The 16,086-nt window shown below is 33.5% G+C and overlaps 1 protein-coding gene across 16 annotated transcripts in view; it reads right to left on the bottom strand.

Moving 5' to 3' along the window:
- LOC139501413 (chromodomain-helicase-DNA-binding protein Mi-2 homolog) overlaps nt 1-16,086 on the bottom strand; it is a 55,160-nt gene that overhangs the window by 36,368 nt on the left and 2,706 nt on the right. For 13 of the 16 annotated variants that reach the window (XM_071290473.1, XM_071290482.1, XM_071290472.1 and 10 more), the window contains 13 exons: nt 14,978-15,093; nt 14,661-14,753; nt 13,824-14,172; nt 12,882-13,039; nt 12,543-12,752; nt 11,793-11,936; nt 10,001-10,177; nt 7,448-7,573; nt 7,087-7,167; nt 2,970-3,184; nt 1,681-1,809; nt 901-1,009; nt 258-449 (listed from right to left, as the gene is read on the bottom strand). In XM_071290473.1, coding sequence (XP_071146574.1) covers nt 258-449; nt 901-1,009; nt 1,681-1,809; nt 2,970-3,184; nt 7,087-7,167; nt 7,448-7,573; nt 10,001-10,177; nt 11,793-11,936; nt 12,543-12,752; nt 12,882-13,039; nt 13,824-14,172; nt 14,661-14,753; nt 14,978-15,093 — 2,099 coding nt within the window. The remainder of the gene's footprint in view (nt 1-257; nt 450-900; nt 1,010-1,680; nt 1,810-2,969; nt 3,185-7,086; nt 7,168-7,447; nt 7,574-10,000; nt 10,178-11,792; nt 11,937-12,542; nt 12,753-12,881; nt 13,040-13,823; nt 14,173-14,660; nt 14,754-14,977; nt 15,094-16,086) is intronic. The other 3 variants (XM_071290474.1, XM_071290469.1, XM_071290467.1) reach the window with 1 other exon arrangement.

The following is a 16,086-nucleotide window of genomic DNA, read 5'->3' on the forward strand; positions in this document are numbered from 1 at the left end:
GAGGGTTAAAAAGGAACCTCAGGCCTTTGTTAATCTTGTATCTTTTTTTAAATTTGGTTCATTTATGTTTCGGGGTTTAGTGTGAAGTCCAATTTCACATTTAAGAAGTTTATCAGTACATGAGAAGTGAGATTTTTTTGCTGAGTTCAAGACCGATTGGTGGTGACCTTTAGCTGCTTTCTACTCTTTTGTCAAGTTATTGTCTCTTTGACACATTCCCCATTTACATTCTCAACTTGATTAAACCGGATATTTACCTCCTTGTGTAGAGAGCTCAGAAAGACAATAGTCTGTATAGTTTTGCCTAGTCCCATTTCATCAGCTAGGATGGTGTCAGTTCCATTAGCCCAGGAGTATCGTAACCAGTTCAGACCTTCCAACTGGTATGGATGTAGGGTCCCTCCTGTACAGGTGATATAGTCTGGCTGCACGTCAAATTTTCTTTTCAACTGCAATAACAAATATTTGAGTAAATTTAGTCTATTTATTTATCAGGTACACTGTTCATGGATTAAGGAAAAATTGTATTTAACAGCATATTTGATTTCATAGAATTTTAAAAGTTTGCTCTTTAGTTTGGTGTTTGGCTCTTTGACATATTCCCCATTTCCATTCTCAATTTTAAGAATATTGTTATCCCAAAAATTATAGAAAATTCAGAGAAATCAGGTTATCCAGTGATACAAATTAAGTGAAATATTTAATAAATTTCTGTATCCCAATAATAATTCACATCTTGGTATTTTATACATATATCTATATTTATCTTTGGAGATAAACAAAGTCACATTTTTTTCATTTTTCAAAAATCACAATAATAAATACAAACTATGATTACTAAATTTACAGTCATTGTGAAATAAATCTCCAAAGATAAGCTGACTTGTCATATCAACTTACATCGGTGGTCGGTACAGCAGGTGGTAGTTTGGCCAAAACATCAGCAGGAAGGTTCTTCCTCTTCTTTTTACCTGGACCTTTCTTTTCACCACCAAAGTTTGTTAGGACTCTGCAAAAGTAAAATTCATAAAAATAAAAAAAAATCCAATTCTTAACAAATCCTGTTTTTTTATTCATCTCTAGAGATATGCATATACATGTTTTTGTTGCAGTAAAACGTATTACTTATTTCAATCTGCTTTAATATTCATACACGAGTCTTTCTTATAATCCCCCCATATCTTAATATATTTCTCAAATTAACTTAGAACAGCTTTAATGTAGGAAGTCAAATCAAACTAATTACTGATATGCAACTATCTATGACTTTAGAGTATAGTCTATATAAAATTACACCCCCTCCTCTTACTAAGAAGAATTTAAAATTAGATTGGACAATTTTTATTTTTTATTTTGTATGTGACCACAAACATTTCAACATATCTTATCCCATTTTTTATTTATTAAAATCAAACTCTTCATGTCAAAATGCATTGTAGCATAATCTACTCCATAAACTATACTCCCTCTATACATGCATGTCTCATTGGTGTTTAATGATATTATGATGAGGGATGCTAATGTTATAAACAGAGATTACCACAGGAGGCTTGGTCACTTAAAATTACACACCAAATTATTTTCTTAGAACAATATCACCAGGTCACCTAGGCAACAATCAAATAAACTATTTTGAAGGTTGCAAGAAATCATGTAATATTCCACAAAATCATTTCTTACCTTAGAACTTCATAATTATCAATATGTTTTTTCAGATCAGTTATTTCAGCATCCTCTCTTTCCCATGTTGAATTGTCGTACGGGAGATCACACCATTTTATCAAATACCATTTTACTTCTTTGGAATGTCTGTAAAATAGGACAAATGAATGTAGTATAACAGCGTCATATTTATGTCACTATTCACCATTTCAGAATATTATGCATTCTGGGTAATATTTTCAAAAGCGTACTCCAAAACATTATAATTGGTTTAAAAAGTACTAAACGGTGGAAATCCATCCAATGACACAACATTATTTTTATTTCGGTGTAAGAACAATGAAATTACCCAGTCCGAGGAAGAGTCTTATCGATTCTGAAAAGGTGAAATCAGTAAGGACTGGTTGATGTATTTTCATTACTCAAAAGAATATATTTTTAATTGCCAAATTCATCAATGAATCATTGGTATTCAAAGAGGAATTTAAAGTTCCAATTGAATGAACCAAGGAGAAATTAAATTCTCACTAGGCCGAGAAAAAAAAGATCGATCTTTCCGGTAACCCGACCGACCCTGTTTTTTAGCCCCGACCCTAACTTTTTTATTGGATCTTCAAAAAAAAAAAAAAAATTGTATCAACCGACCCCGTTTTTGACACAGGCTTCTGATAGATGACATAATATTTTTTCTCTCTTGCTTCTACTTGCATAGAAAGCCAGTAAAACATTTTATTAATGTCAAAAGGTATTCCAAATAGGTTAAAATCCAAGAAATTTGCACAGCAGGTGCTTCAAAAACATTGCAAATGGCACACTTCCGGTTTTTGAAACTAATTACGGATCCAGACTTGGAAAAACCATGATAATTTTCCAGATTTCATTTACGATGTCAAAAAAAAAAAAAAAAAAAAAAAAAAAAAAGAATTCAAAATGATGTTACCGGAAACACATATATTTTTTTTTTAGGCCCTAGAAGAACCGAAGTGAAATTATAAGTATCCATTCAATGTATACAACAGTGACCAAGAGCAATTTTTAAAAGTTTTGTTTGCAAAAATTTAAATGGCCAAGTAACAAGAACTGATTCCTGGGAAAGATTTAACATTTATTCCAATTATTCCAAAGATCCCAATTTTACACCCAAACTTTTTTTTTTCATGGAAGGACCTTTGATACCTCAATAAACCAATTCATTGGCCCTTTGAATTAATTACACCATGAAGTGATGAACCAACCCCTGGTCTTTTACATTTAAGTTAAAAAAAAAAAGAATCTCCCTAAAGTTCTCTCCATCAGTGTGATCCTACCTATGGGAGATAACTCTGTTTATTTGAAGCCACTCAGGACGAACACCATATCTATAATATTTTTCCTCCAAGTTTTCTCCATTATTGCTTCTCTTCTGTTTATCTTTGTGAAAATCTTTCTGTCCATAACTGCTACCATCTTCTAGAGGAGGAGGCTCATCCATATCGTTCTTTCTGATGTAACAACGGAACAGTGCAGGATGGTAAACATCCAACTAAAACAAAAGATGTATTTCACACATAATGAAAATGCACAATAGAATATGATCTATATGGAATACAGAGATCTTGAAGAGACTGACAGTATAAAACAATAAACCTAATATTGTTCCTGCATATATTATTGAGTTGTTAAATAATTGAGATCAGTTCATGCAATTTCAGGCTATGCTGTATACACCTTATCGCTATTTGTCCGCCATTACTGGATATCACAGAGGTTCCCGTCAAATTTTGAAGTCATAAAACAAAATATCTGACACCACAATGGAAAAGTGATTGTTGTACGCGTAAAAAGTTCAAGAGGCCGGGTCAGCCGGGATAAGCGATAAGGTGTATTAAAATGATGCTATTTATATTTTAAAACGTGATGAATTTAATAATGCAAAACTTTTCCAGTCATAATTTACACACAAATAAAACATCTAAAACAAGAATGTGTCCCCAGTACACGGATGCCCCATCCGCACTATCATTTTCTATGTTCAGTCAACCGTGAAAATGGGGTAAAATCTCTAATTTGGCATTAAAATTAGAAAGATCATATCTTAAAGAACATGTGTACTAAGTTTCAAGTTGATTAGACTTCAACTTCATCAAAAACTACCTTGACAAAAAAGTTTAACCTGAAGCGGGACAGAACGATGAACAAACAGATGGATGAACAAACAGACGGATGAATGAACGGACGCACAGACCAGAAAACATAATGCACATAAATGGGGCATAAAAATTCACGTCCCTGTATTTTTAGGTACTGTAACAATCATTTTGCCCAGGTACTATTTTAACTAGAGGCTCTCAAGAGCCTGTATCGCTCACCTGATTCTACTTGGGTTTTTGAAATCATATAAAAAAATATAAAATTTGGCTAAAAGTGACAACACAACCTCATTTATAAGGAAAGGAACATGTTTAATTTCATTCAAAAGTCCCCCACTGGCGGCCATCTTGGATGACGGATCGGCTACAAAGTAACAACACTTGGTCAGCACCTCATAAGGAACATTCATGCCATGTTTGGTTTTATTCCATTCAGTGGTTCTCTAAAAGAAGTCATTTGTATGCATTTCCCATAGGGTCCTATGTTAAACTAAGTCCCCCGCTGGCGGCAATCTTGGATAATGGATTGGCTACAAAGTAACAACACTTGGTCAGCACCACATTAGGAACATTCATGCCATGTTTGATTTCATTCCATTCAGTGGTTCTCTAAAAGAAGTCATTTGTATGCATTTCCCATAGGGTCCTATGTTAAACTAAGTCCCAAGCTGGCGGCCATCTTGGATGATGGATCGGCTACAAAGTAACAACACTTGGTCAGCACCACATAAGGAACATTCATGCCATGTTTGGTTTCATTCCATTCAGTGGTTCACTAGAAGAAGTGATTTGTATGCATTTCTTATAGGGTCCTATGTTAAACTAAGTCCCCCGCTGGCGGCCATCTTGGATAATGGATCAGCTACAAAGTAACAACACTTGGTCAGCACTCCATAAGGAACATTCATGCTATGTTTGGTGTAATTCCATTTAGTGGTTCTCTAGAAGAAGTTATTTGTATGCATTTCCCATAGGGTCCTATGTTAAACTAAGTCCGCCGCTGGCGGCCATCTTGGATGATGGATCGGCTACAAAGTAACAACACTTGGTCAGCACCCCATAAGGAACATTCATGCTATGTTTGGTTTTATTCCATTCAGTGGTTCTCTAAAAGAAGTCATTTGTATGCATTTCCCATAGGGTCCTATGTTAAACTAAGTCCCCTGCTGGGGGCCATCTTTGATGATGGATCGGCTACAAAGTAACAACACTTGGTCAGCACCACATAAGGAACATTCATGCCATGTTTGGTTTCATTCCATTCAGTGGTTCACTGGAAGAAGTCATTTGTATGCATTTCCAATAGGGTCCTATGTTAAACGAAGTCCCCGCTGGCGGCCATCTTGGATAATGGATCGGCTACAAAGTAACAACACTTGGTCAGCACTCCATAAGGAACATTCATGCAATGTTTGGTTTCATTCCATTTAGTGGTTCTCTAGAAGAAGTCATTTGTATGCATTTCCCATAGGGTCCTATGTTAAACTAAGTCCCCCGCTGGCGGCCATCTTGGATGATGGATCGGCTACAAAGTAACAACACTTGGTCAGCACCCCATAAGGATAATTCATGCTATGTTTGGTTTTATTCCATTCAGTGGTTCTCTAAAAGAAGTCATTTGTATGCATTTCCCATAGTGTCCTATGTTAAACTAAGTCCCCCGCTGGCGGCCATCTTGGATGATGGATCGGCTACAAAGTAACAACACTTGGTCAGCACCCCATAAGGATAATTCATGCTATGTTTGGTTTTATTCCATTCAGTGGTTCTCTAAAAGAAGTCATTTGTATGCATTTCCCACAGGGTCCTATGTTAAACTAAGTCCCCGGATGGCGGCCATCTTGGATGATGGATCGGCAACAAAGTAACAACACTTGGTCAGCACCTCATAAGGAACATTCATGCCATGTTTGGTTTCATTCCATTCAGTGGTTCTCTAAAAGAAGTCATTTGTATGCATTTCCCATAGCGTTTTATGTTAAACTAAGTCCCCCGCTGGCGGCCATCTTGGATGATGGATCGGCTACAAAGTAACAACACTTGGTCAGCACCTCATAAGGAACATTCATGCCATGTTTGGTTCCATTCCATTCAGTGGTTCTCTAGAAGAAGTTCAAAATGTAAATTGTTAACGACGACGACGACGGACGACGACGGACGACGGACGACGGACGACGACGACGGACGACGGACGCCAAGTGGTGAGAAAAGCTCACTTGGCCCTTCGGGCCAGGTGAGCTAAAAATAGACCAGCAAGAGTTCTACATTAGACAATTGATTTCAACAAATAATATATTTCAAAACTGACATTACTTTGACACAGTTCTTGAAAACCGTACTTTGACCTATAATGGTTTACTTTTACAAATATTGACTTGATTTCAAAACTTACATTACTTTGACACAGTTTTTGAAGACTGTACTTTGACCTACAATGGTTTACTTTTACAAATTTTGACTTGATTTCAAAACTGACAGAGTTCTTTTTATAAACAGTTCATGGTTGAAGACCGTACTTTGACCTATAATGGTTTACTTTTACAAATTGTGACTTGGACAGTCAGAGCTCAGACATAAATAAGTCTGAATCTGCTTTTGACTCATAGAGGTCTAAATTTGTAAGTTTTAGGATTAGTCTCCCTTTAATGCAAGACAAAATATGACTTTAATAAGTCAAATATTGTTAAGCAAGAAATAATTGACCAGAATCAAAAAGTTGCAAATATCGACTCCTACAAGTCAATAAGTGATCAAAATTGGTTAACTTCAAGACCCACGCATATTTATAAGGAGGTCATGCATCTAAATCAAATAATGACAACATTGAAAGACAATGCTTCGTCTTCTAAAGAAAAATATGAATGAGAGTCTAAAAAATAGGAGATAATGTTAATTAACCTTACAATGCAACCACCTGGAACTACACTTAATGAGGAAAAACATCTGTTTTTAGTAAGGATGTTCAATTAGACAATTACATATAGATAGCTCAAGTCCTTGTGAACTCTCAGACAGGTTTTTGCTGTCATAGGTTGTGTAGTTTGGCCACCAAGTGAAATTAAGTTTTTTCATCAACATAAATAGACCTAAACAAGTCTGTCATTTTAAGACTTAGATAAGTCTAAAATTGAAAACACATTTTTATGATAAATACATGTTTTGACTTCTTTAAGTCAAAAACAAAAATCGACTTGTTTATGTCTGAGCTCTGACTGTTGGATGGAGAGTTGTCTCAAACCACATCTTCTTATATCTATATATGATTTGTAAACTGTCATATGACATGTAAACTTACAGCTAATTCTGTTATCCAACAACAATGCCAGTATGACATATTGTGCCATTTTACAAAGAACTCTCTCAATGGTTTACGGTTCTGAAAAAAAAATACACAAAATTCACAATATGGCATTTAATCCCTAGAAAATAACTAAAAAATAAATAACTGCAATTTAAAGTAGACCATTTATTTTGCAGTTACTTTTCTTACTCTAAATCAAATGTTAATGTATCAAATCAACTATATTAAGAAGGGTGTTACATCAGAAATTTTAAATTTAACAGATCTTTATTTTGAATAGAACGATGAAACGATCAATTTCCCAAAATAAATTCTTCAGAAAAGGGTATAATTTGGTGAGTATGATCCTACAAACCTTTTTGGTAACAGCTGGTAGATGAGGGTGGGTGTGGTCAAGTTCGTCCATTTTACCTTCATCTGCTGGTGGATCAGTCCATTTCCACGTCAATATCTTCTGAACTCTGCCTACCAGTGGTTCTAACTGCAATCAGATATTTCTCTTAGATAAAGAAAAGAAATTACTAAGAAAAGAAGGTTTCAACTACATTAACATGATTAAGGATGTACTTAGGTGAGGTTAGGGGAAAATTAATAAATTAAGAATTTAAAATTGAAACTATAAGCTGGTAGAGCATCCTTTAAGAATAAAAATGAGCTAAACATATTGATAGGTCATGGATTTGAGATTTAAAATATGGCGGGAAAAGGCTGACTCAGATTTTCACCTTATGTTTGCATTGGGTCCCAAAACAAAAGAAAGAAAATTAAGAATCTTCTAATATTTATGTAAATGACCTTTCATGAGCTATTTAGTCTTATATGGAAAAATAAATGGGTGTTATGGGGCAAAATATTGTACCTTGTTTTCTATGGAAAAACACCAAGGAGACCGAAAATTTGACACAAATTCCAAAACCTCACCTAAGTACATCCTTAAGCAAAGCAGATCTTAGATAAAATTTGAGAATTATTTTTCAGGTTCCCTTTGATCATATAGCTTCTTACATGTCGACATATTTTTACATCCCTGAATTCCAAATGTTTAGGTTGATTGACATATGAAACTTCTAAAGTGTTGTTTTCATTTCCGTCCACAAGTATGGTTTGAACATGGCATTTCAGTGGATTTAACCATAAATTACACTTATCAATATCTCAAGAACTAACACATTTCAATATCTCAAGAACTAACACATTTCAATATCTCAAGAACTAACACATTTCAATATCTCAAGAACTAACACATTTCAATATCTCAAGCACTAACATGTCAATATCTCAAGAACTAACACATTTCAATATCTCAAGAACTAACACATTTCAATATCTCAAGCACTCAAACATGTCAATATCTCAAGAACTAACACATTTCAATATCTCAAGAACTAACACATTTCAATATCTCAAGCACTCAAACATGTCAATATCTCAAGAACTAACACATTTCAATATCTCAAGAACTAACACATTTCAATATCTCAAGCACTCAAACATGTCAATATCTCAAGAACTAACACATTTCAATATCTCAAGAACTTACACATTTCAATATCTCAAGAACTTACACATTTCAATATCTCAAGAACTTACACATTTCAATATCTCAAGAACTTACATATTTCAATATCTCAAGAACTTACACATGTCAATATCTCAAGAACTTACACATGTCAATATCTCAAGAACTAACACATGTCAATATCTCAAGAACTAACACATTTCAATATCTCAAGAACTAACACATTTCAATATCTCAAGAACTAACACATTTCAATATCTCAAGCACTCAAACATGTCAATATCTCAAGAACTAACACATGTCAATATCTCAAGAACTAACACATTTCAATATCTCAAGAACTAACACATTTCAATATCTCAAGAATTAACACATTTCAATATCTCAAGAACTAACACATTTCAATATCTCAAGAACTAACACATTTCAATATCTCAAGAACTAACACATTTCAATATCTCAAGCACTCAAACATGTCAATATCTCAAGAACTAACACATTTCAATATCTCAAGAACTAACACATTTCAATATCTCAAGCACTCAAACATGTCAATATCTCAAGAACTAACACATTTCAATATCTCAAGAACTAACACATTTCAATATCTCAAGCACTCAAACATGTCAATATCTCAAGAACTAACACATTTCAATATCTCAAGAACTTACACATTTCAATATCTCAAGAACTTACACATTTCAATATCTCAAGAACTTACACATTTCAATATCTCAAGAACTTACATATTTCAATATCTCAAGAACTTACACATGTCAATATCTCAAGAACTTACACATGTCAATATCTCAAGAACTAACACATGTCAATATCTCAAGAACTAACACATTTCAATATCTCAAGAACTAACACATTTCAATATCTCAAGAACTAACACATTTCAATATCTCAAGCACTCAAACATGTCAATATCTCAAGAACTAACACATGTCAATATCTCAAGAACTAACACATTTCAATATCTCAAGAACTAACACATTTCAATATCTCAAGAATTAACACATTTCAATATCTCAAGAACTAACACATTTCAATATCTCAAGAACTAACACATTTCAATATCTCAAGAACTAACACATTTCAATATCTCAAGCACTCAAACATGTCAATATCTCAAGAACTAACACATTTCAATATCTCAAGAACTAACACATTTCAATATCTCAAGCACTCAAACATGTCAATATCTCTATAACTCATGAATGTGTCTTTCAGTGATTCTAGCAGTATGAACATAAATTACACATGCAGTTAGTTGGACATAACAAAGTCCTTGTTCCTGAAAACCTTTTGTTAGTGAACTGCAGTGCCGATGTTATATTATTTTGTACAAACCTGACTATCAGTAGTATTCAAAGCTTGACTTACTGAACATCTTGGACATTGCCAGTCTCCATCTGGAATTGTTTTAAGTGGCGGGTTCAGACAATGTGGATGATAGGCTGATGGACACCGGTCACAACACAACAACTCTCCCCCATCATTACACACCCGACAGAATTCCATGTGTTCATCTTCTTCCTGTTCTTTGATTCCTTCTCCTTCCTTGAAAAAAGAAAAGAAGAAATATTTAGTAAAACATTTTTCCATTTTGGTGAATCCAAGGAGAAATATTTAGTAAAACATTTTGCCATTTTGGTGTATCCGATAAAGAAATTTAAATCACTTTTTTAAAACAGAAAAGGCAATTTTTTACCAACAAGAATGTGTCCAAAGTACACGGATGCCCCACTCGCACTATCCTTTTCCATGTTCCATGGACCGTGAAATTGGGTAATAATCTAATTTGGTATTAAAATTAGAAATATGATACTATAGGGAACATATGTACTAAGTTTCAAGTTGATTGGACTTCAATTTTATCAAAAACTACCTTGACCAAAAACTTTAACCTGAAACTCCCACTTTCATTTTCTATGTTCAGTGGACGGTGAAATTGGGGTCAATTTTGGCTTTAAAATTAGAAAGATCATATCATAAGCAACAAGTCTACTAAGTTTCAATTTGATTGGACTTCAGCGTCATCAAAAACTACCTTGACCAAAAACTTTAACCTGAACGGACGGACGCACAGACGAACGGAGCCACAGACCAGAAAACATAATGCCCCTCTACTATCTTAGGTGGGGCATAATAAAAATTTAAATCATTTTATCTAAAAAAAACTTTTTCAATTGAAACAAAGGCTATGTATTTGAAGACAGAGCTGTTGCAAGTATATACATGTTTTGTTGGCAAGAGAATTTTAATTGTTTCACATATTGTCATGCTATGGCTTTTATAGTTTACTTTATGATTTCCCTCATTGTTGAAGGCCGTACACTGACTTATAGTTGCTTAAATCTACATCCTTTGTTCTCTGGTGGATAGATGCCTTATTGTCAATCAAACAACATGTCCCTACTTTTAGAGCTTATTTCTTAATGCATGTAGAATAAAACTTTGGTTGAATAGCTTGCTTCGTTTGTATTATGTACGATTGTAATTTGGTTAACATTTAATCAAATTAAGATATTATATATACAGGTTTAACTATGCCTGTCGATATTTTTTGAGGATGTCAACCTTTAAGTACAATGCTTCAGCTAACTTTTATACAAACAAAACAAGCTATTCGACCAAAGTCTTACTCTTACAGCATTTTGAAATAAGCTCTAATTATTCATGAATATGAGTATATCCATTTTTTCAAAGTTCAAACTAAAAGGTTTGAAACACAAGATACACATTTGAAACTGGTCACATGGGGATTCTTTTTCAGCTGTCACATTCTGGTATCTATGATGAGTTTATTTACAACCACTGGGTCGATGCCACTGCTGCGCGAGGATATTACCAGCCCAGTAGTCAGCACTTTTTTGCTGACATGAATTATCATTGATATTGTTATATTTATAAATTAACTGTTTACAAAATTTTGAATTTTTGAAAAACTACGGCTTTTCTACCTCAGGCATAGATTACCTTAGCTGTATTTGGTAAAACTTTCAGGAATTTTGGTCCTAAATGCTCTTCAACTTCGTACTTTATTTGGTCTTTTTTAACTTTTTTGGATTCGAGCATCACTGATGAGTCTTTTGTAAAGGAAACGCACATCTGGCATATATACAAAATTTAACTGGTATCTATGATCATGATGATGAGTTTATTTATTACTTACACATTTTGGACAACTCCATTTTCCCTCTGGGGCCTCCTCTAACTCAGGCTCTAGACAAACCAAGTGATAGGCTCTGGGACAGGTATCACACAGAATTATCTCTCCTCCTTGCTGGCACACCTCACAGTAATCCTGATGGTCAGTCTGAAATAGAAATTTTGTTTGATCTACACTCCATGCTGACAAACAAACCAAAACTTTAGATGGTAAATCTTAAATTTACAGATTCCAGACTTATAAAGCCTTTAACCTGACCCAAGAGCAACCAATTGAGATTTTTTTTCAAAAGAGATTTTTTTGGTACTAATTTTCAACCTCAAAATTTTATGCTGACTTCCATCTGCCTTTGTATTACAATGACAATTTGATTTTATCTTAATACACATGTTACTTTCGAAAGTCAAGGGAAATAAATAAATCAGGATGATGCTAGAAACCAATGACAACATTCCAAATCAAAAAGATGAATTCAGGACAAATAGCTCACTTATGTACATTTAGTTCCTGGCTTTTTTTTCAAACTATGAATAAGAATACTAATAGAAGGCAATCACTTAATTTCTGCACCTCTTCATTTCATCCTACAGTCACCCCTTTTTCAATTTAAGTAAGAATAATGAGCACACATAACACTTAAATACAAAATCAGAATAGTTCATTGATGAAGACTTTTTACAGTCAACTTTGTTATTTTTGCATAACAATCTACATTTTATTTTGTGGGGGGGGAGGGGGGTGAGAGCAACATACCTCATAGCCCTCTGCATCGGGATCGGTTGGGAATTTATTAGTCAGCTTTGTCTTCTTTCTGACATTACGACCTCTGCCTTTCTTTGTTTTAGATTTACGTTTCGGTAACGCTGCCTCCTCTGCCTTGGCCTCCTCTTCTAACCGTGCCGCCTCTTCTAATTGTCTGTCAAATTCTTCATCACTTGTATTGTATTTGTTTTCCTCATCCTCCTTGGAGAAAAATTAGATAAATTACAAGCATGCTGTCTGGGTTAATAACATTTCAAAGAAATAAATTAACAGAATTTTTAAGTTACACTGGTAAATTTAAACTTTATAACATAACCAAAGGTTGCTTACAGATTTAGTTTTCTTCTTTTTCTTTTTCTTCTTTTCAATTTTGATTTTAATTGGAGCCACTGTTTTCTTCCTGCCTTTCTTCCTTGGTTTCTCTTCTATTTCTTCCTCCTCCTCCTCATCTCTCTCCTCTTCTTCCTCTTCACTTCCTTCCACCTCATCTGAATAAACAAACAAATTGTGCATATACAACTATGATTCATCAACATTTAGATAGATGTATTTGCAATTTGATGAAGGTACTTATTAGACAGAGGCATAGGAGAATTTGAGTTGTAGTTTTTCTTTCTTGTAACACATAACGTGAATAATCAATTAAACATCTAAGAATGGATAAATTGTTAGTTTCAATATCATCTTAAATCAAGAATTTAAACCACCACAATTAGACATTATATAAAATATATTTAACTAAAACAATTCATAACTTTTGTAACCATGTTTTAGCAACAAAAGACTTATAAAAAGATTTCACTTAAATATGATAACATCAACTTTAAATTGCTAAATATTTTCTACAATAAATATTGACTGTTTTCCTTACTTAGTCATGTTAGTAGACTTCCCCTTTTTTTGCCTCATGGGATTTTTGCCTCATACTTGGGATATTGCATTAGTCGTTCCTTCTCATTGTTTTGCAGTGACTTTGTATTTTGGAACCTAGTTTTATTTCCTGCAATTCCTTTATTTTTTTTTAAACTATTTTTTTCTTTATACTATCATATGCATATAGCAGCAAACTTTTTGGAGCTACATCAATGTAAATTTATCATTCCCTTCTAATTCCTTTATATTGTGTGACAATCTATTGAAATTTATTTATTTAAAGATCATATTTTGTTGAAGCATGGATTTAATTAGCTCATATTTTGAAAAGAAAAAGAAGTAGTTTCCCTAACTAGAACTGGTGCATTGGCAGGTATATTTCAATACTGATCCCCTAACCTTGCTCCTGAGCATAAGATGAGTCTTTGGCATCATCCTGAGCCTCTTTTTTAGCCTTAGCTGGAGTGTCATCTGGTTTCTTTGCTGATGGAGGTGAACTCAGTGTGCTTGAGTCACCTTTCTTGTGGCGTTCAGTTACCAGTTTAGCAAACTCCTTCCACTTGGCTCCAATCAAGGACACCATACGTTCGATAGGTACTTTTGGATTAGCCTCTTGAATTAGAGGCTGGATGTGTTCTTTAAATAATTTGTAATTATTGAGGGATGTGAAATCATCATCTGAGTATTCTATTTCGATGTTGCTTACGCCAAGTTCTTCTGCTATCTTCTCTGATGGAGTCTTGCTTGCCTGAAATGTTACAAAAAGTATAAGCTTTTCTAAAAGCTTGTCTGAAATGATTGAAGAAGAACGAGTTATTTCTATAACATTGCCTTGTGTTGCCTATGTTAATGATATATTTTTCTGAATAAGGACCGTATACAACAATTATCTTGTCTGAAATGATTGAAGTACGAGTTTTTTTCAATAACAGTGCCTTGTGTTGCCTAGGCTAATGATTTACTTTTCTTAATCAGGATCTTATACAACAGCAGTCTTCACAATAAACTTTCGAATCCACAAGCCTGAAGCTCAATTACACAAAAATGTGAGTTGGAATCTGTTGGCTTGTAGAGAAGAATGTTACAAGCCTGAAAAGCAATTATACAAGCCATGGCCGTAGGACTTATGGTTAAGCATGAAGACGACAACAGTAATCTTTCTCATTATAGGCTTAAATTGTGCATTACATGTGATTATGGAGGCATATCAAGGGGAAATAACTTATCAACACCTACCTGTTGAGCGGGGGCACTGATTGATGGAGTTTTCGGCTTCCTCTGTTTCTTTGGTGGAGATGCATAATCTTCATCCTCAGATCTGCCATAATCCTAAAAAAAAATCGAGTTTTCAATATTTTGTCTAGCACTTGACCAATGTTATATTTCTAATTAAATGCTTTCAGTATCAGTTTACAGTTCAATTGTTTCAAGAGGTAGTTTAATATAACACATATATCAAATTCATTAAGAGTGATAGATTAAGTGAGACTTTTTTATTGTAAAAACAAACATCAATACATTTTAAAAATATAACATAAACAAAGAATACCCACCTCAACTTCATCATCGTGTTTCTTCTTTTTCTTTTTTCTTTTCTGTCGTTCTCCATCCTTCTTTTTTCTCTTTTTTACTTTCTTTTCTGAAGCGGCTTCATCTTCAAAACTTTCATCTGTAAAACAAAGACATCATTTTACATGTATATTTAGAGAAATGAACCTAAAGAATAATCAGCTACCTTAAAAAAAAATACTGACAAATGTAGACCCCTTTTTTATGGATATCTATTGTGGTATATACCAATGGAGATTTTTCTTGCATAAGTTATTAATATCTCAGGAAAAAACACATATAAACTAGCATATGCTGTACAGTGACCCTTAGTTGCTTGCAGCTTATGCAACCACATCATTTGATCTCCTCTGAAGAATGGTGTTATTGGCAATCATGCCACATATTCTTATTCTAATAACAAACTTTTAGTACCTTTCACATATTTTTTTAGAAGTTGATGTTCATACATAAATGTTTAGTGGTTGTCCTTGGTTGTTTTCGTATCTGTCATATTTGGCTTTTTTTTTTAATAATCTCATAAATCAGGTTGTTGGTTTTTTTGTTTAAATTGTTTCACATTTCTTCATGTTTGGTGGGTTTTTTTCAACAGACCATATGTATATATGGTATAGGTTTTGCTAAATGTAGAAGGCTGTACAAAAATATATATTAACTTATCTTAAATCTATTCCATAAGAACACAACAGGTTTTTATGGTTCATAAATTTCACAATCCTAAAATATCTTATTTTTTAAAAATATACACAACGTTAGAACTTAAATATATTAAAATTTCACAAGTTGAAGATTGTAAATATTGTTGATGTACATGCATACATACAAAAGGGTGAAAATATATGGGTAAAATGTTAAACATTCTAACAATAAATAAACAGTAAAAAAAAAAAAAACAAGTACAATGAATAACAGGTCTACAAATAAAATGTTACAAATGAAGTAAAACATGTACATATACATGTAACTAGCCTAATTCTATTGTTCAAAATAAAAAAAACTCAATCAAATTATCATTTCAGGTAAATATTTTTGTAAATTAAAAATTCACACAACACATGTAATACATTAATCAACAGAAAGTACGTACAGGTAA

The sequence above is a fragment of the Mytilus edulis genome, chromosome 13, assembly GCF_963676685.1.
Source record: "Mytilus edulis chromosome 13, xbMytEdul2.2, whole genome shotgun sequence".
Classification (NCBI taxonomy): domain Eukaryota; kingdom Metazoa; phylum Mollusca; class Bivalvia; order Mytilida; family Mytilidae; genus Mytilus; species Mytilus edulis.